We start from the raw sequence: 21,750 nt of genomic DNA, 5'->3' as shown, positions 1-21,750 counted from the left end.
TCCGCACTCAAACCCATTTTTATTGAACTCCCACCCTTCTTAACGCAATAGTGACGCACCTTAACTCTCCTTTGACGCATTCTAACCCACTTCAATCACGCTTCCTCTCACTCTCACGCACTCCACTGTACACACCCAGCGATGGAGACGAAGATCACTGATGGAGGAAATGGAGGAAATGGATCAGTGTGTGCGTGTGCGTGTGTGTGTGTGTGTGTGTGTGTGTGTGTGTGTGTGTGTGTGTGTGTGTGTGTGTGCGTATTAGCTATCGAGGCACTCCGCCAGACCTTCGGAGCGCCGGTCATCCTCACGCCGCAATCTACATACAGAATCCCGAGCTCTCAGGATCGTAATTGGAGCTCTGCGCCTCGACAGTCTCCCGCAGAAACAGAGATCGAGACAGATACCTTCCCACGGGCACACAGACAGACACACGGACACACAAACACAGATAGATTCCCACAAACACACAGACACACAAACATTGAGACACACAGACACACACACGGACACACAAACACAGATAGATTCCCACAAACACACAGACACACAAACATTGAGACACACAGACAGACACACGGACACACAAACACAGATAGATTCCCACAAACACACAAACATTGAGACACACTGACAGACACACGGACACACAAACACAGATAGATTCCCACAAACACACAGACACACAAACATCGAGACACACAGACACACACACGGACACACAAACACAGATAGATTCCCACAAACACACAGACACACAAACATTGAGACACACAGACACACACACGGACACACAAACACAGATAGATTCCCACAAACACACAGACACACAAACATTGAGACACACAGACACACACACGGACACACAAACACAGATAGATTCCCACAAACACACAGACACACAGACACACACACGGACACACAAACAGATAGATTCCCACAAACACACAGACACACAAACATTGAGACACACAGACACACACACGGACACACAAACACAGATAGATTCCCACAAACACACAGACACACAAACATCGAGACACACAGACACACACACGGACACACAAACACAGATAGATTCCCACAAACACACAGACACACAAACATTGAGACACACAGACACACACACGGACACACAAACACAGATAGATTCCCACAAACACACAGACACACAAACATCGAGACACACAGACACACACACGGACACACAAACACAGATAGATTCCCACAAACACACAGACACACAAACATTGAGACACAAACATTGAGACACACAGACACACACACGGACACACAAACGCAGATAGATTCCCACAAACACACAGACACACACACGGACACACAAACACAGGTAGATTCCCACAAACACACAGACATACAAACATTGAGACACACCTTCCTGCGGACATACAGCCACAGAAAGACTCCCACAGACACACAGACATGGAGACAACGCGGATACATACACAGACACATTGACACACAAACACAGTAAGACTCCCACAGACACACAGACATGAAGCCAGACACATTCCCAGACACACAGACAAACGGGCACTTAACGAAACACGCAAACCACAGAAAACCTCTTACAGACACACGAAGCAATATAGACACGCAAATACATAAACAACTACGCGAACCCAAAGCCAGAAAGAGCACGCACACGCGGGCGCGCACACACACACACACACACACACACACACACACACACAGCAAGCAAAGCATTACCATCATGAGAGCGAAGAAGGGGATGAGGAAGAAGAGGCGGAGGAAGAAGATGAGGATGTCGGAAGAGGAAGAAAGTGGTCACACGGAGAGAGGAAGGAGGAAGTAAGAGAAGGAGGAAGAGGAGGAGGAGGAGGAGGAGGACAGGTATTTCCCCACCAACCCCCCCTCCCCCCTTCCCCCCCTCCCCCTCCTCCCTCCCCCGTGAACATATTAAAGTACATACCTGGTTCACCCACACAGGAATGCCGCCGCGACTTGATGTGGGCGAGAGCGGCGGCGAGGGCGGGCGAGGGCGGCTTTTGGTGGCACTGCTCTCGGCTCTTATTGTGGTGGCGGCGGGCGTGGGCGGCATTGTGGCGGTGGCTGTGGTGGTGGTGCGGTGGCGAGGAGCAGCGGCGAGACACGAGCACTCCAGAGACACGGTAAGTCCTGCCGGGGGAGAGGAGGAGGAGGAGGTGGAGTGAGGAGGTGGAGTGAAGGAGAGACTGATGGAACTTAGATGTGGAGGGAGGGAGGGAGGGAGGGAGGGGGATGAACTTGGGAGATGAGAAGGACGGGAACACGAGAGAGCTGCGTTAAGTTCTGTTCGGGAGGAGAAGGAAGAGGAGGGAGGAGGAAGGGGGGAGGGAGGAGGAGGATAAGAAGTGAGTGATGGAGTTCAGAGATGGCGGATTGGAGGAAGGGAGATGACGAAGGGAGATGAGACAGGGAGATGACGGTGGAAGATCAGGAAGACATGAGAAGACGAGACATGGTAAGTTTTGGTGGGGAGGGAGGAGGAGGATGAGGAGGGGGAGGAGGAGGGACAAGAAAGCTGAGGAGAGTAAGGAAAGAGTTATGGAAGTTACAAGTTGAGGGTGATAGGAAGGGATGTAAAGTTGGAAGGGGAAGAGGGGAGGAGGGGAAAGGAGAATGGGAAAGTAGGGATTAAAGGGGAGAAGAATAGGGAGGCAGAGAGGTCGAGAAAAAAGAAAAGGGAGAAAAAATGAAAAGGCAACAAGAAAAGAAAAAGAAGCAGATAGGAAGGGAGGGAGGAAAGCAAGAGAGAACAAAAGAGCGACAAGAAAAAGAAGACTTAAATAGGAAGAGAGATGAAGAAGGTTTAGAAGAGAAGGAAGGATAGAGATAAAAATATTAGTGTGAGGAAGTGGAGGGGAAAAATGAGGGGTGAAAGGGATAAATAGCAAGAGCAGTTGAAGAAAAGGCAAAAGGTGGTAGAATAGAGAGCAAGACAGGGAGGGAGGAAGGGAGATTAAGAGGAGGAGAGGGAGAGCAAGGGAGGGTGAAAAGACTATATATGGGAAGACAGTATGGGACGAAAGGAGGTCAAGAAGGGTAAGGAGGGAGAGTAGGGACGGTAGGAAGGAAGGCGAAGGATATATATAGACAAGTAGAAGCCAGATGGTGCTGAGAGAATGAGGAAAGAAGACGCGTTGGGGAAAAGACTGAAAAAAAACACACAACGAAGAAGGGTTTGGAAAGGAAAGAGAGAAAAAGGAGGAAAAAACAAAGAGTGCCGGGGAAGAAAAATTACTCACGCCCGGGAAGGTTTGGAGGCAATGGACGTAAAGAAAGAGAGAGAGAGCAAGGAAGGACCCACTGACAAGACAAAAACGAGGGGAAAAAGAGACAAGAAAATAAGTGAGGAATGACATGCGGACTCACACACAGAGGATGATCAAGAGGTTATTTGCCGGCGATTTCGGTACTAGGGGAGAGCGCGCACGAAAGGGAAAAGAGAAGAGAATTGAAAAGCGAATGCAAAACTGGAGAAGCGTAAAAAAGGAAGGCAAGGAGGAAGAAGGGACGAAAAGGAGGAGGACGGAGGAAAAAATAGGAGGGTGGAGATAAAACGTCAGGAAATACTGGACGAGGGAAGCATGAACCGAGGCATCAGTTACCCTCCCGTCATGAGAGAGAGAGAGAGAGAGAGAGAGAGGACTGAACAGCACAGATAATATAACAGAGGTACAGTGGAGAGAGGCGAACCAGATGGACTCGGATTATATAAAGCTGGTGGACAGAAATACAGACAGACAGACAGACAGACAAAGACAGACAGACACAAAGACAGACAAACAGACAGAACCGCAGGAGAAGGAGGAATATGAAAGCCAAACAGGGAATGAGAGAAACAGGTAGAGATGCATCTGGTTAAGGGAAGGGAGGGAGAAAGTGAGTTAGAGAGAGAGAAAGTGAGTTAGAGAGAGAGAGAGAGGTAGCTTATTATCAGGCGACTGAGGTAAAGGAAGGGAAGGGTATGTCGATGATGGGGTATATAAGCTACACGAGAGAGAGAATACTACAATTTATCACGATTTTTTGGTTTTGTAAGACACTAGACAACTTTTACTGATGACATAAGAAACTCTATAACGTATCTTCAGTGGGAATATCAAAGGGTTACAGTTAGACAGAAAGAGAAAGATACAGACAGAACAAGATAGACAGACAGATAGACAGACACAGGCAGATACAGAGAGAAAAATACAGACAAACAGATACAGATAGAAAGAGAGACACACATACAGAGAGAAACCGCAGGCACTATTATTCCTCTTATCATTAAAGGTACGATCATTTGCCTAATAGTTTAAACCTTTACGTCATTAATTTTAAGTTTTTGTTCCCGAAATGTTACTTGTCACGTACTGGTCACACTATATATTTAAGTTCGCCCCGTCTGTTTGTCCGGTTGATTTAGCAGATTTGGCCATTGTAATATATTGGCTATCATTAGTGTTCTTCTATCTGAGTTTCCCGAAAATTACGCAGCTGGTGATGTTTGCCTAAGGAAGTTCTTTTATGTATTTGGTAACTCATCAATACTTGCTTTTATATGAACAGTGATTAGCGGGCATTTTCTCTCATATGTTTTTGCCCTTGACCTGCTTCCTTTGTTGTAAAAAAAATGCCAATTAGATTTTTATTCATTTCCGTAAGACTGACTAACAGAGGAACACACAAAGGGGAAAATATAATCACTCTTTTCAGGACGGGGGATAATGAACAACAAACAAGTATCCGTGTCTGTGTCCTTCAATGTAAAAATAAAATAATAGAGGTTACGTTGCATGAAAATGATGTAACATTTCAAAACTCTACGGTACGACAATGTAATATTTCACTATACTCTGAACCAGGAAAATCATCACAGTCATTACTATTGAGGATTTTTATTAATTTCCGTAACAGACTAACTGACAGACAAACACACAAAGGGGAAAATATAATCACTCTTCTCCGAACGGGAGGATAATAAACAACAAACAAGTATCCGTGTCTGTGTCCTTCAATGTAAAAATAAAATAATAAAGGTTACTTTGCGTGAAAATGATGTAACATATTTCAAAACTCTACGGTACGACAATGTAATATTTCACTATACTCTGAACCGGGAAATTCATCACTGTCATCACAAGTATTATTATTATTTCTGTTAGTGTTATGGTATTGTGTCTCGGGGTTGCGTTATGGTAGTGTTTTGTGTTGCAAGCATCCCACGCGGTGTTACTAATGGTTTTGCAGGTGGAGCTGAGCGAGGAGAGTGTGGTGGTGCTGGCGACGGGTGCCCAGGAGCCCAGCAGCCCGCAGTCCCCCGCCCCGTGCTCCCATCCCCCGCAGCACCCCCTCACCCATCCCCACCCACACCCACATCCACACCCTCACCCACACCCAGGTAAGGCAGCGTAATGTTGTTATGGTGGTGGCGTTGGTGGTGGTGGAGTTTGTGATGTTATATTTCTCGCTGATGTTGAGTTAGTTTTTTTTTTTTATATTGTTAATGTTACTTTTGCTGACGTATATAAATAATAGTTCTGGGTATGAATAAGACTAAAAACAGAACAAAAATAATACGGTAAAAATGACCACAATAACATCAATAACCACAGCAACAATGAAAATGTTCGTTATTAATATTAGTTTTGCTGGAATAAATGAGACTTCTAAAAGTATAAACATAACTAAAAATATAATAATAACTAGGTAAGAGTAATCCTAATAACAACACAAATCACAACCTTAGCAATACTGGCAGTAAAAATAATCAGAACCAGTAACAATAATCACAATCAGTAGGAAAAATAAACACACTTAGAAATATAAACACAATCGATAGGAATAACCACAACAACAACACTAATACTAAAAACAGCAATATTATCAGTAAGAATGATCACACTCAGTAAAAAAGGGTAAGAACAATCACAATCAGTAGGAAATATAAACACACTTAGAAATATAAACACAATCGATAGGAATAACCACAACAACAACACTAATAATAAAACCAGCAATATTATCAGTAAGAATAATCACACTCAGTAAGAATCAGTAAGAACAATCATAAACAGTAGGAAGTATAAAAAAAAAATACAAACACTATCACTAAGAATAACCCCCGCAACAACACCAATGATAACCCAAGCAATCTCATCAGTGTTCCAGACGCTTCAAGTGGACCTGAGTGACACACCTGAGCTCCTCACCTGTCAGGCGGGCAGGGGGGGTGAGCCCAGCCCCCCTCGGTGACCCCCACACCTTCCCCCGCGCCCCCCGCCCCCCTCCCCCACCCTCAGACTTGCGGTGGAACAAGGTCAGCGACGCATGACACGCTCTGGAAAATCACAGAGGCGGGATTCGTTGATTGCTAATGTATATATATTACGCCGTGTTTCAGAGTGATATTTTTATCGCCTCAGCCGGTACAACGTTAAGCCCCACTTGATCAAATGTCGGGTTTATGCATGCGTGGAGCTGATTACACGAGTTTGCTATTGAATTTCCGTGTGTATCGGGTCTGTGTTTTGCTTACTTTGTGATTGTGTTGTGTGTGTGTGTGTGTGAGTGTGTGCGCGAGATAAACTGATATAGAGATAGACACATGCGGATACAGACAGAACAAAATACAGAAAGACAGATAGAGACAGATACAGACAGAACTAGATGGACAGACAGATAGATAGACACAGGCAGATACAGGGAGAAAAATAGACAGACATAGATAGACACAGGCAGATACAAGGAGAAAAATAGACAGACAGATAGATAGACACAGGCAGATACAGAGAAAAATACAGACAAGCAGATACAGACAGTAAGAGACAAACACACATAGAGACAAACAAACCGCAGGCAAACTGACAGAAAGACAGCGCCAAAAACAGAGAGGCAGAGACAGACAGACAGACAAAGACGGATAAACTGACAGACAAATTGACAAAGACTGACAGAATGAGACAGAAACAGGCAAACTGACAGACAAATCGAGAGAAATTCAGTGACAAAGCAAGACAAAGACAGACAGGCAGACAGACAGACAGAAACAAAGCCCAAACGCTGACGGACATAGAGCGAATGAGGGCCATACACTAAAATAATGGACTCACTAAAATAATGAACACGGGACGGTGCTCCACTAAGGGCCATTACAAGCAGGTGTATTACAGGTGTGTCGAGCATTAGTGCAACGCAGGACGGACTCGGAGAAAGGCAGGAGCAGGAGGGTGACCGTGCAGGCCGACCTACACTTCCCCTGCTGCCTACACACCCCCTCAGGCAGGCCGGAAGTACACCTACACCCACCTGCACCATGGCCCTGTAAAACGACCCACTGAGCCACCGTGAGAGACCCCCCTTGTGAGTCCTCCTTCCCCCTCCTCTGTGGCCCCCCCAAGACATCACAGACCACAGAGGGCCGGAGCTACGGTGGCCCTGACGGTTCCTCTGGTCCTTATCCCCGGCTGTGCCCCGATTGAGAGGTCCCCACGAGGCCAACCTAGTCACTTTGTCATGTCCAGATTGAGGCAGTTACCTTCCTTCCCTCCCACACACCTTGCCCTCCGCCTTCCTACCTTCCCCTCCCTCCTCTCCCGTTCCTTATCATAAACCTTGCCTTCCTCCTCCTCCTCCTCCTCCTCCTCTTCCTCCTCCTCCTCCTTACCTTCCCTCAAGCCTTGCCCTCGGCCTTCCTACCTTCTCCTCCCTCTCCTTACCTTCCTTCAAACCTTGCCTTCCTCCTTCCTCCTCCTTCTCCTCCCTCTCCTTACCTTCCTCCTTCCTCCTCCTCCTCCTTTCTCTCCTTACCTTCCCTCAAACCTTGCCTTCCTCCTTCCCTCAAACCTTGCTTTTCTCCTTCCTCCTCCTCCTCCTCACCTTCCCTCAAACCTTGCCTTCCTCCTTCCTCCTCCCTCTCCTTATCTTCCCTCAAACCATGCCCTCGGCCTTCCTACCTTCCCGTCCCTCTCTTTACCTTCCCTCAAACCTTGCCTTCCTCCTCCTTCTCCTTTACCTTCCTCACCCTCTTTACCTTTCCCTTCCATCCTCCGCCTCCTTCTTAATCTCCCTTATCTTCCCCCACACATTGCCGTTTTCATTCATCCCTTCCCTTCTCTCTCCTTTACCTTCCTCCTTCTCCTTCCCTCTTCTTTCGTTCCTACATGCTTTATCTTCCTTTCCTCTACTTTCCCTCCTCTTCCTTCCCTCCCAAATAGCTCGTCTTCCCTTCTTCCTCCTCTAACTCTCTCCTTCTTACATACCTCATCTTTCCTATACTTCCTCCTTTCTCTCTCTGTTTTTCCAAATACCTTACCTTCCCTCCTTCTCCTTACGTTTCTCCCTCTCCCTCCCTTTCTATATATCTTACCTTAATCTTTCTACCTCCTCCCCTTACCTTCACACATACCTTATCTTTCCTCCTTTCGGCTTCCTCTCTCTAACTCCCTATAACGTATCTTCTCTCCCTCCCCTCCTCTCTCTCCCAACCTTCACAAATACACTTTCTTCTCCCTTCCTCTCCCTCTCCCTAGCTGAACAAATACCTTATCTTCCTCCTTTCAACTCCCTTCCTTCTATCAATTTCTCTACCTCTTCCTAGACATACATTCCCTCCATTAATCTACCTTTTCCTACCTTTCAATACTTTATCTTCCTTCCTTCTATTTACCTTCCTCTTCTACCTTCCATCCTTCCCTCTTTTTGCTCACTCACTTCTTCTGATCTTCCTTTCTCCCATCTTCCTCTCCTAGCCTTCCCATTCCTCCTCCTTCCTTCCCACTTTCATCTTTAATTTCACTTCCCCTTTTTCCATTTCCACATCTATCTAATTTTACTTTCCCTTTTTCCCTCTTTCTATTCACCCATCTCTTCTGATCTTCCTTTCTCCCCCATTTCCTTCTCCTGAATTTCCCATACCTGCATTTTCATTAATTTCATCTTTAATTTCACTTCCCTTTGTTCCATTTCCTTCTTCCGTCTTTCTATTCTCCCACCTCGTCTGATCTTTCTTTACTTTACCTCCCTCTCCTAACCTTTCTATTCCTCTATATTCACCCTTTCATCTTTAATTTCACCTCCCCATTCTTCCATTCCCTATTTTTTTATTTCCCTTTATTTATCTGCCTCTTCTACCTTCCCTCCTTCCTCTTTCTATTCACCCATCTCTCCTGATCCTCCTTTCTCCCATCTCCCTCTCCTGAACTTCCTATTCCTGCATTTTCATCCTTTCATCTTTAATTTCACTTCCCCTTTTTCCATTTCCCATCTATCTAATTTTACTTTCCCCTTTTCCCTCTTTCCATTCACTCACCTCTTCTGGTCTTCCTTTTCTCCACCTCTTCCTCCTAACCTTCCTATTTCTCTTTAATCACCCTTTCATATTCAATTTAACTTCCCTTTCTTCCATTTCCTCCTTCCATCCTCCTATTCACCCACCTCTTCTGAACTTTCTTTACTTAACCTCCCTCTCCTAACCTTTCTATTTCTCTATATTCACCCTTTTCATCTTTAATTTCATCTCCCTTTTCTCTTATTTTCCTCATTTCTTTCTATATTCATCTTCCTTTTTAGTCTCCTCTTTGAATCCTCACACCATCTGCCTCCTTCCAGCCTCTCATCTTCCACCTAATCTCTCCTACTAATTCTAAGGCTTTACCTCCATATACCTTTTACCTTTTGCCCTCCTTCCTAGAGCTGTTGTCCCTTCCCCTTCTTCCCTTTTCTTACCTTCCAAAAGCTTCCGCAACCCTCCTTTCACGCTCCTCGTATCCCTTTCATTCATTCCTTTTTTCATCCCTTCTCACCTTACATTCTCCCTTGATTTATATTTCACCATTTGACCTATTTCTCTCTACCTTACCTGTCCTTGTTTCCCTATTCTGTTCACCTTTTCTTCTTCCTTCATTCATATTTAACTGTTTTACCCTCTCTCCCTTCCTCAGCACACCTTTCCCTTTCTGCCCTTCTCTCGACACAGTTTCCTCCCATGTTTCCTCCTTTCATCTCCTCCTCCTCCTTCTCCTCCCCTTCTCTCCCATCGAAACAGTGACCTCCCAATACTTCCTCCCTCCATCTCCTTCCCCCCTTCTTCCCTTCTCTCCTGTCCACACATTTTCCTCTCAATTCTTATTCTTTCATCTCCTTTTTCCTTCCCTTCCCACTCCTCCCATCCACACACTCACCTTTCAAGCCCTCTTCCTTCCTCTATCTCCTTTTCCCCTCCTTTCCTTCTCTCCTAACGACACAATAGCCTCCCAAGTTTTCCTTCTTTGATCTCCTTTCCAACTCCCTTCCCTTCTCTCCCCTCCACACAGCAACCCATCAATCCTTCTTCTTTTTATCTTCTTTTTCCCTCCTTCCATTCTCTCCCATCAACACAGTCACCCCTAATCCTTCTTCTTTTCATCTTCTTTTCCCCTCCTTCCCTTCTCTCCAATTCAAATATTTTCCAACCAATTTTTCCTCTTCATCTTCTTCAGCCCTCCTTTCCTTCTCTTCCAATCCTTCCATCTCCTATCCCATCCCTACCTTCTCTCCCGTCAACACAGCCATATCCTAGTCCTTCCTCCCTCCCTCTCCTCCTCACCCCCTTCCCATGCCTTCCTCCTTCCATTTCCTTTCCTCCTCTTTTTCCCTGCCATCGACGGTCATCCCTAGTCCTTCCTCCCTCCCTCTCTTTCCATCTCCATCCCCCCTCCTTCCCTTCTCTCCCTTCAACACAGCCATATCCTAGTCCTTTCCCCCTCTATCTCCTCCCCATCCCCCCTTCCCATGCCTTCCTCCTTGCACCTCCTTCCCTCCTCCTTCCTTTCCCTTCCCATTGACGGTCACCCCCAATCCTTCCTCCCCCCCATCTCCTCTCCCCCTTCCCTCCCACTCCCCATTTCCCTCGTATCTACCCGTAAGCATCCCTGGAGACAGACAATCTACTATTACTCCGTGTGTACTCAAAGATGGTATTCGTTCAGTTTTTGTTTTTGTATTTTGGTAAATAAAACGAGTTTGGTGTTTGCGGTGTTTTCGTGTCCATCTTTTTTGTTTATGTTTGTTTCGTTTTGGTTGTTATTTTTTATTTTTTTTAGTCTTGTGGTTGGAAATGTTTGTGTGAACGTAGATGATGCATGAGAGGATGTAGGTACACATACACACACGCACACACGCACACGCACACGCACACACGCACACGCACACGCACACACACAGGCACACCAATATACACACACACACACACATGCAGCCACACACACACAAATAAACAATTTATCGCGTGAAATGAAAATGAAAAAAAAAATGGTAAGGTATAGTGCGATAAACAAAGCAATTCATACATAGAAACTTGGAAAACAAATAAGCCTTCAATACAAAACACACACACGATCCCCTCCCCCCCTCACACACACATACATACACACGCGGCCTGGCTTCCTCTCCCGCCCTTTCTCCTTTAAGTCCCTGTCCCTCCCTCTACTCTTTATTATCCCCGGGCTTCATAAACCTTATTCCGCCGCCCGCAGCTACAGTCTCTTTTTAATACACTTTTCCATATGCTCTAAAAGGATTATACCTCGACAACCGGGGCAAAATATCTCTAGTTGGGCGCTGCTTTCGGCTCGCTATAGTTTGCGACTCTGCGGCCAGTGGGGAGAAACAAAGAAAAGCGAGTTTGTGCGTGTGTGTGTGTGTATGTGTGTGTGTGTGTGTGTGTGTGTGTGTGTGTGTGTGTGTGTGTGTGTGTGTAATTTTTCCCGTGTCCACTTGTTCTTACCGGAAGCATAATTGTTTGTTTGTTTGTGTGTTTGTGTGGGGGTGGAGTTGGCTGGGGAGGGGTGAAAAGGAAACGTAATTGTGGTTTTTGTTTGAGGTTTTTGGTTCTTTGTGTTTGTGAGTTTGTGTGTGTGTTTGTTTGTGTGTGTGTGTTTGTGTGTGTGTGTGTGTTTGTGTGGGTGACTTTTTTGTTGTTGTTAAAAGATGGAGATTGTGCTGTGTTTGTTTGCTTTTGATGCTGTTGTTTGTTGGCTTGTTTATCTCTTTGCATGTTTGTTTGTTTGAGTGTTACCAAGTTTTATCGTATGTGTTTATATAGGTCAGTGTTTGTGTGTGTGCTTTTGCTCGTGTCACAGTGACCTCGTGTGTGTGTGTGTGTGTGTGTGTGTGTGTGTGTGTGTGTGTGTGTGTGTGTGTGTGTGTGTGTGTGTGGGTGTGAATTTGTGTATAAATGTAATAGTTTATGTGTGTCCTGTGTGTGAATTTATGATGCATGTACGTATGTATGTATATGTGAAGTGTGTGTGTATGCGTGTATGCGTGTGTGTGTGTATGCGTGTATGCGTGTGTGTGTGTGTGTGTGTGTGTGTGTGTGTGTGTGTGTGTGTGTATGCGTGTATGCGTGTGTGTGTGTATGCGTGTATGCGTGTGTGTGTGTATGCGTGTATGCGTGTGTGTGTGTATGCGTGTATGCGTGTGTGTGTGTGTGTGTGTGTGTGTGTGTGTGTGTGTGTGTGTGTGTGTGTGTGTGTGTGTGTGTGTGTGTGTGTGTGTGTGTGTGTGTATTCTTCTTTATGTGTGTTTGTCTGCAGGAATTCGTGTATAAAATAATTCCGAGGGAGTGTCAAAAAGTTCTTGATAAATTTGTCTAATATACGAAAAGTCAATATCTGAAGCGGCGCCGCGGGAACGGGACGGGATGGGACGGGATGGGACGGGACGGGATGGGACGGGACGGCTGTCGCTCACCAGAAAAAACTGAAACAAAAGAGAAAAACAAAATAAAAACAAAACAAAACAAAACAATAAAACAACTCTCAGCTTCCCCTGCATATTTCACCTTCAACCCTCCATTTTGTCTGTTTGTTTTAGGATTTTTTCTGTTTCATTTCTATTTTTTTCGGGTTTATGCATATGTCCAGATTGTGTTGGAAGACATCACTGGCGAGAAGGGCAACAATGAGGCAGCTATTGAGGGTAAAACTAACGAGGAATCAACAACAACGAGAGACAACAAGAATAACAAGAACAAGTTATATAGGACGGCATATGTTGTGGTAGCAGTAGGGGTGGATGTGGTGGTGGTATTGGTAATAAAGTAGTACAGTAGTAGTAGTAGTAGTAGTAGTAGTAGTAGTAATAGCGGTGGTGGTGGTTGTGGTAGTGGTAACAGAAGTAGTAGTAGTAGTAGTAGTAGTAGTAGTAGTAGCAATAACAAAAATGATGAAAAATGATGATGATGATAATAATAGAAATAATGAGAAGAGAAAAAAAGAAAAAAGTAGAACAAGAACTAGAACAAGAAGAGCAAGAACAAAAAAAGATGAACAACAACAACAACAACAATACAACCAGCAACACCAACACTAACACCAACACTAACACCACCACCACCACCACCAGCAACACCAACATCAACACCAACAACAACAACAAAACCACCAACAATACCAACCACACCAGGAGTAACTCAGAATCCCGGTGTGTTCCTGCTAAACACACACAATTCCCACAACACAATCAAGAACAGGTATACAAGGTGAGACGGGAGGGCCAGGTGGCGGCGCCCTAACTTATGCAAAGGTACACACACACGCACATACACACACACACACACACACACACACACACACACACACACACACACACACACATGGCCAGCTCCCACCATGGTCCAAATTCACACAAACAGACCCCCCCTTACCCTTTCCATACCCCCTTTTTTAGGTAGGTAAGTAGAGGTAGACAGGGGGTGAGGGGGGTTGAGGGGATGGGGGGCGGCGTTCCAGCACAACAGTATGCCCCCCTCCCCCCCCTTCTCCCCCCTTTTTCCATATTCATCCGCAGTACCGTAATGAATGTTCCCAAACGCCGATTATTCACTATTTCATTCTTTTTCATGTTTGTCTTTCTACTTCGTTCTCTGTTCCCTGTTTTATTCTTTTTTTTCGTTCTTTATTCGCTGCTTTATTCTTCTCCATGTCTATCGTTTTTCCTCGTTCTAGTTCTCGCAGTTTTGTTCTTTTCCAGGTCGTTCTTCTTAGTTCCTTATTTGTTATTTTATTCTTCTCCATGTTTATCTTCCTTCCACGTCCTTAAATTTTATCTTATTCCTCGTTCTGGTATTTCTCGTCGTCGTATTTTTCTTCCTTTCCTTTCTTTTCTTCCTTTCTCCTTTTGGGTTTGTCCGTTCTTTATCTCTCTTCCATTTTTTTCCATGTCTATATTTATTCCACGTTCTTACAGTTCATCTTGTTTCTCGTTCTCGTATTTTCCGTTTTCGTATTTTCTTTTGTTTCTCTGTTTCACTATTTTTCGTGTCTCTTCCTTCCTCGTTATCTATTCGCTATTTCATTCTTTTCCATGTTTGTCTTTCTTCCACGTTCTTATATTTCACCTTATTCCTAGTTCTCGTATTTTTCTTCTATCCTTTCCTTCCTTTTCCTTCCTTTTCTTCCTTTTGGGTTTGTCCGTTCCTTATCTGTTTCATTCTTTTCCGCGTTCTTATATTTCATCTTATTCCTCTTTCTCGTATTTTTCTTCTATCCTTTCCTTCCTTTTCCTTCCTTTTCTTCCTTTTGGGTTTGTCCGTTCCTTATCTGTTTCATTCTTTTCCGCGTTCTTATATTTCATCTTATTCCTCGTTCTCGTATTTTTCTTCAACCCTTTCCTTCCTTTTCCTTCCTTTTCTTCCTTTCTCGTTTTGCGCTTGTCCGTTCCTTATCTCTGTTTCATTCTTTTCCGTGTTCTAATATTTCATCTTATTCCTCGTTCTCGTATTTTTCTTCAACCCTTTCCTTCCTTTTCCTTCCTTTTCTTCCTTTTGGGTTTGTCCGTTCCTTATCTGTTTCATTCTTTTCCGCGTTCTTATATTTCATCTTGTTCCTCGTTCTCGTATTTTTCGTCGCCGTATTTTTCTTTTCTTCTTTTTTTGTCCTTTTGGGTTTATCCGCTCCAAGCCTCTTTGGGGTTGGGAATGCACGTCGGTGTTTGTACGTATGCAAGCACGCGAGGTGAGTGTTATTTTTTGTGGGTCCTTCTTTTATCTGATTTCAAGCATTTTCTTCTCCTTTATATATATTTTTGGTTGTGCCCAGATCCGTCCTGATGCTGCTGGGGTTGTTGTTGTTGTTGTTGTTGTTGTTGTTGTTGTTGTTGTTGTTGTTGTTGTTGTTGTTGTTGTTGTTGTTGTTGTTGTTGTTGTTGTTGTTGTTGTTGTTGTTGTTTTCGTTTTCCTTGGCTTTCTTCCTCTCCTCCTCCTCCTCCTCCTACTCCTACTCCTTCTTCTTCTTCATAGTCTTCTTATAAACTTATTCTTGTTATTCTATTTATTCTTGTTTTTCTTGGCATTCTTCCTCTTCCTCCTCCTCCTCCTCCTCCTCCTCCTCCTCCTCCTCCTCCTCCTCCTCCTACTCCTTCTTCTTCTTCATAGTCTTCTTATTAAGTTATTCTTGTTATTCTATTTATTCTTGTTTTTCTTGGCATTCTTCTTCCTCCTCCTCCTCCTCCTCCTCCTACTTCTTCTTCTTCGTCTCGTTATTTTTCATTCATGTTATTCTGTTTCTTCTCGTTTTCGTTTTTGTTCTTTTTTCTGCTTCTTGTTCTCTTTCTTGTTCTGCTTCTACTTCCTGTTCTTGTTCTTTCTCGCTTTTGTTCTTCTTGTTTGTCTTGTTCTCGTTCTTTTTCTTACACTTTTTCATCTTCTTGTTTTTGTTGATATTATTTTCATCATTATTTTTATTACTGTATAATTATTAGTATTAGAATTAGTATTAGTATTATTGTTATGAGAGAGGACGAGAAAGAGGACGACGAGGAGGGGGAATAAGAGGAGGAGGAGGAGGAGGAGGAGGAGGAAGAGGAGGAAAAAGAAGAAGAAGAGGAGGAGGAGGAACGCTGTCAATAAGGAAAGAAAGCATATCTCTGGTCCTCCCGTCTGCATTTTCCTCCACACTCACACAAACTTCTCTCCGTCAACGAAGGCGGATCGGGAGAGAAGAATGACAATGGAGGGAGAATGAAGAGAAGGAATCGGAGTCAGAGGAGGAGAGGAGGAGGGAGGGGAGCTACTGAAAGAGAGGTAATAAAAGAAACCGACAAATAAGGGGAAATGGAGGAGGAGGAGGAGGAGGAGGAGGAGGAGGAGGAGGAGGGAACCGGAAAAGGAGATGTATGGAGAGGGGGACTGAAGAGGCGAATGGAAGGATGAGGCAGGAAATGAAGGAAGGGAAAGAGGAGATGGAGGGGAGAGGGAGGGAAGGGAGGGAGGGAAGGAGAGGAGGGAGGGAAGGAGAGAGGAAGAAAGGGAGGGGAGGAGGGAAGGAGAGGGAGGTATTCAGATAGCTCCACAGAGGTTCGAGGGAAGGGATAGAAGGCTCAGTTTATCTTGCCCTCTTGACTGAAAAATCATGCATGACTTGTGTATATCAGGAGAGAGGGGAGGTTTGTTAGTTCTCTCCCTCTCCCTCTCCCTCTCTCTCCTTACCTTCCTCTCCCTCTCCCTCTCTCTCCCTACCTTCCTCTCCCTCTCCCTCTCTCTAAGGATGGTGGGCCGTAAAAAGGAATCCAGTCGGTAATGCATACAGGATTAATTGGGCTTTTGTGAGGCGTAATTATAGCCACGTTTTGAGAGCCGAGATGGAAAACGGATGATTGGCCCCCGGTTTGAAAGGTAAGACTAGATTAAACGCCGAATGAGATGATGATTAATGTATTCCCAGGACGAACGACGGCTTGGTTGCGGGTACGATGAAGGAGAGGGGCGAAGGAGGGGTGGAGGAAGGGGGGAGCAGGTGGGTGGAAGGGGAGGGTTAAATATATACTGAAAATACATTACATCCGCATCTGTTAACCTCAAGAGAGACTAGAATGGTTGTTAATCGGCTCGCATGCACCTCCACCACCACCACCACCATCAACCACCACCACCACCACCACCACCACCATCAACCACCACCACCACCACCACCATCAACCACCACCACCACCACCACCATCAACCACCACCACCTCTACCGCTATCACTCACAATGCAAACACCAACACCACTCACACACACCACTGTCATTCTAGCGTAAAAAAAACACCGCCACACACACACCGACACACACACACACACACCACAGGGACATCTAACTCTGCCACAACTATCAATCACGCACACACACACACACACACACACACACACACACACACACACACACACACACACACACACACACACACACACCTGTATCTCTCCTCCTACGCCTTCTTCGAATTTCCCCTTCTCCTCCTCCTCCTCCTCCTTTTTTTTTACTATTTATCCTCCTCCTCCTCCTCCTCTTCCCACACGCCAGTACTTTTCCTCCTACGTCTTCTAGGAACTCCTTTACCTCCTCCTCTTTTTTTCCAAGTTGTTGTTCTCCTCTTTATCTTCCCCTCCTCCTCCTCCTCCTCCTCTTCCTTCTAATCCTCCTACACCACATCGTCCACCTACACTCCTTCCTATTTCTTCCTCTCTTATTCTCCTATACCTCCTCCTCCTCCTCCTTCTCCCTACCCCTTCCCCCTTTCTTCCCTTCTCCTCCTCCACCGCCTTCCCCTACCCCTTCCCCCATTCTTCCCTTCTCCTCCTCCACCGCCTTCTCCTACCCCTTCCCTCTTTCTTCCCTTCTCCCCCTCCACCGCCTTCTCCTACCCCTGCCCCCTTTCTTCCCTTCTCCCCCTCCACCGCCTTCTCTAATATACAAGAAGGACAACACAAGGGACAACACAGGGAAGCTCCGGCACAAAAAGAGGGAGAAAGAGTCGTGAGGAAAGTTGTGTATGTACCCCCGGCAGACAGCTCTTCCCAGGGGAGCTTGAGGCAAAATACTCCACCCCGCCAGTGTGTCCCAGATGCAATTTTTTAGCCTAGTTGATTTCACCCCTGAGAGAAAGAGTCCAGGGGGGTGCTGAGACCGGGGTGCTGCTAAAGTGATGCTGAGGAAGGGGAGAAGGGAGATGAAAGAAGGGAGAGGGAAGAGAAGGAGAGAGAAAAGGGAAGCATTGAGACAAGGGAGGGAGAGATGGAGTGAAGAGGGGAAGAGATAGAGAGAAATTGAGAGATCGAGAGGCATTGCCAGAGAGAGAGAGAGAGAGAGAGAGAGAGAGAGAGAGAGAGAGAGAGAGAGAGAGGTCACAATAACCTACACAATATTCCCAGAGACGTACACATCATAAATTCCCGATATGTATTGCTTTAGAAATTGTTTGTTCCACGCGGATGAACCAGGATGTATACGCCCCCCCTCCCCCCCCCCTTTTACTCCCACTCGCTCCACCTCGCCCTCCCTGTGTGCCATGTGCCTGTGTGTTTGCTCCTGTACCCCGACGACAAATGAACAAGAGCATCACTAAAGTAACAACGGGACGGAGCCGAAAGGGGAGTTTAGATACAGCAAAAGGAGGATCGGGCCGAGGTGCATTTTGCCAATAAGCGATTAGAAACGCCGAACTGAGCACTTTGTCGGTGTTCTCTTCATGATTAAGCGAATGGAAAACTAAAAAACGCGTGCATATTCGTTCAAAGGGTTACTGAGACAATGGGGAAGAAATGGAATGCATGGTAAAGATACAGATAGATAGATAGATAAGAAGACAGATAGATAGATACACATAGGTAAATAGATATAGAAAAAAATAGAAAACGCGTGCATATCAGTTCAAAGGGTTACTGAGACAAAAGGGGAAGAAAGGGAATGCATGGTAGAGATAGATAGATAGATAAGTAGACAGATAGATAGATACAAATAGGTAAATAGATAGATAAATAGAGATAGAGATAGATTACTAAGACTGAGATTACTGGGAAAAAAGGAAAAGAAAGGAAATGCACGGTAGAGAGATTAGATAGATAGATAGTTAGATAGATATAGATAAAGAGAGAGAGAGAGAGAGAGAGAGAGAGAGAGAGAGAGAGAGAGAGTGTGCTTCAGTTCCTTTCTTCTTGACGAGCTGAATAAACAAATTGGGACGCTTGCCTTCCATTCAGGTTCGCGGTGCTAAATTGAATACCTGAGAGAAGAGATCACCTGTGCCGGTCAAGTGAGCCAGGTGTGTTTGTTTGTTTGTGTGTTTGTGTTTGATTTCCTCGGCGTGTATACCTGCTTCCTCTGATCCTCCTCTTTTTTTTTTCCTCAATTCTCTATCCCTTTCTTCCTCTTCATCTTCCTTCTCCTCTTAACCTCCCTTTTCTTCGTCATATCTCTCTTCCTTTCCTTCTCTTCATCTTCCTTCTTCTCTTCCTTTTTCTTCGTCATATCTCTATCCCTTTCCTCCTCCTTTTCATCTTCCTCTCTCTCTTCCTCCTTTTCCTCGTCATATAACTCTCCCTTTTCTCCTCTTCATCTTCCTCCTCCTCTTTCTCCTTTTTCTTCGTCAAACAGCTCTACCTTTCCTTCTCCTATTCATCTTTCTCCTCTTCTTCCTCCTTTTTCATCGTATATCTCTCTCACTTTCCTCCTCCTCTTCATCTTTCTTCTCCCCTTAACCTCCTCCTCCGTCATTTTCCTTTTTCTCTTTCTCCTCTTTTTTTCCTTCGTCATATACTCGAGACTCTCCCTTTCCTCCTCTTCATATTTCTTCTCCTCAACCTCTTTTTTCTTCGTCATATACTCGAGACTCTCCCTTTCCTCCTCTTCATATTTCTTCTCCTCAACCTCTTTTTCCTTCGTCATATACTCGAGACTCTCCCTTTCCTCCTCTTCATATTTCTTCTCCTCAACCTCTTTTTTCTTCGTCATATACTTGAGACTCTCCCTTTCCTCCTCTTCATATTTCTTCTCCTCAACCTCTTTTTTCTTCGTCACACAGCTCTCCCATTCCTCCTCCATCTTCTCCTCCTCCTTCTCCTCCTTCTCGAGTTCCTCCGTCCTCTCCTTGGCGTGTCTCCTCTACATTATTCATCTGTGTCTCTCAACTAAGCTGCGCCTCCTTTATTTATTCAAAGCCGCCGCTACATCCCTTTACACAGTTCCCGGCCGCTTCTGTTTACTGTTTGCCCTCCCGACACCAACGCTTACCTTCGACTCCTTGTATTCAATTACCCCTAGACAATATACACTTACGTTTGATCTATACTAAGCTATACACACATATTTAAAACCTACACTACATTACGCCATTCACCCACATTCAGAAGCTACACTACACACACTACACACCACACAGTCTATTAACCTATACTACACATATACGTTTGACCTATACTACGTTATATACATATTTAAAACCTACGTCCCATTACGCTATTCACCCACAATCAAAACCTACACTACACACGCTAAATGCATTCCTATAACCAACACTGCACGCACTACACATCATATTTTTACACCACACTTAGAACCTACACTACACTATACACATATACTTAAAACATACTATACATTCTACACATACACAGAACCTTCACAACACACACACACGCTATACAATTACACTTATAATCTACACTAAACTTTACACACATAACTAGTAGACCGGGAGCCCGCAGGGGTCAGGGTAGCTGGAAAGGTAGCAAAATTAGGTGTGCCCAGCAAGAATCTCCAATCTTGCAAATTTGCAAGGAAATATACGTCTGCCGGTCCTCTGTTGGTGGGTGTGGCCATGAGGGCCATGAAAAAGTACAGAAAAATTGGGCTAGCTTAGCTTTTACAGGTAACAATAAGAAACGAGTGAAAATATGATAAGCTTAATTTATTTAATCAAAGATGACGAATGGCAGATATTTTTGGAGTGGGGTACCCTAGTCAGAGCCCAAAAATGGGCACCAAAAAATCTTGCTAGCTCAGCTCATGGGGTAACAACTTGAAACCCAGCTCAAATTAGTCAGCACACGACGGGCACTGGCTCAGCACACGACGGGCACTGGCTCAGGACACGACGGGCACTGGCTCAGCACACGACGGGCACTGGCTCAGCACACGACGGGCACTGGCTCAGCACACGACGGGCACTGGCTCAGCACACGACGGGCACTGGCTCAGGACACGACGGGCAATGGCTCAGGACACGACGGGCACTGGCTCAGGACACGACGGGCACTGGCTCAGGACACGACGGGCACTGGCTCAGGACACGACGGGCACTGGCTCAGGACACGACGGGCACTGGCTCAGCACGCGACGGGCACTGGCTCAGGACACGACGGGCAATGGCTCAGGACACGACGGGCACTGGCTCAGGACACGACGGGCACTGGCTCAGGACACGACGGGCACTGGCTCAGGACACGACGGGCACTGGCTCAGGACACGACGGGCACTGGCTCAGGACACGACGGGCACTGGCTCAGCACGCGACGGGCACTGGCTCAGCACGCGACGGGCACTGGCTCAGCACGCGACGGGCACTGGCTCAGCACGCGACGGGCACTGGCTCAGCACGCGACGGGCACTGGCTCAGCACGCGACGGGCACTGGCTCAGCACGCGACGGGCACTGGCTCAGCACGCGACGGGCACTGGCTCAGCACGCGACGGGCACTGGCTCCAGCACGCGACGGGCACTGGCTCAGCACGACGGGCACTGGCTCAGCACGCGACGGGCACTGGCTCAGCACGCGACAGGCACTGGCTCAGCACCCGACGGGCACTGGCTCAGCACGCGACGGGCACTGGCTCAGCACGCGACGGGCACTGGCTCAGCACGCGACGGGCACTGGCTCAGCACGCGACGGGCACTGGCTCAGCACTCGACGGGCACTGGCTCAGCACGCGACGGGCACTGGCTCAGC

The 21,750-nt window shown here is 45.9% G+C and overlaps 1 protein-coding gene and 1 long non-coding RNA gene across 4 annotated transcripts in view; one reads left to right on the top strand and one right to left on the bottom strand.

Annotated features, from left to right (window-relative positions):
- LOC126998083 (hemicentin-1-like) overlaps positions 1-7,923 on the top strand; it is a 129,459-nt gene extending 121,536 nt beyond the window's left edge. Inside the window, exons 16-19 of one of the 2 annotated variants that reach the window (XR_007752625.1) lie at positions 1,972-2,153; positions 5,260-5,410; positions 6,173-6,328; positions 7,182-7,923. Coding sequence is in view for 1 of the 2 variants with exons in the window: in XM_050859463.1 (XP_050715420.1) it covers positions 1,972-2,153; positions 5,260-5,410; positions 6,173-6,264 (425 nt within the window). In the remaining variant the exon portion in view is untranslated. Of the gene's footprint in view, positions 1-1,971; positions 2,154-5,259; positions 5,411-6,172 lie in introns of both variants that reach the window. The other variant, XM_050859463.1, reaches the window with a different exon arrangement.
- LOC126998085 (uncharacterized) overlaps positions 2,026-21,750 on the bottom strand; it is an 86,232-nt gene continuing 66,507 nt past the window's right edge. Inside the window, exon 3 of one of the 2 annotated variants that reach the window (XR_007752627.1) lies at positions 2,026-2,160. This is a non-coding gene — a long non-coding RNA (uncharacterized LOC126998085). Of the gene's footprint in view, positions 2,161-12,502; positions 12,751-21,750 lie in introns of those variants that run through there. The other variant, XR_007752626.1, reaches the window with a different exon arrangement.

This window comes from Eriocheir sinensis, chromosome 13, assembly GCF_024679095.1.
Source record: "Eriocheir sinensis breed Jianghai 21 chromosome 13, ASM2467909v1, whole genome shotgun sequence".
NCBI classification, from domain to species: Eukaryota; Metazoa; Arthropoda; class Malacostraca; order Decapoda; family Varunidae; genus Eriocheir; species Eriocheir sinensis.
This window is presented reverse-complemented; position numbering and strand designations above follow the sequence as displayed.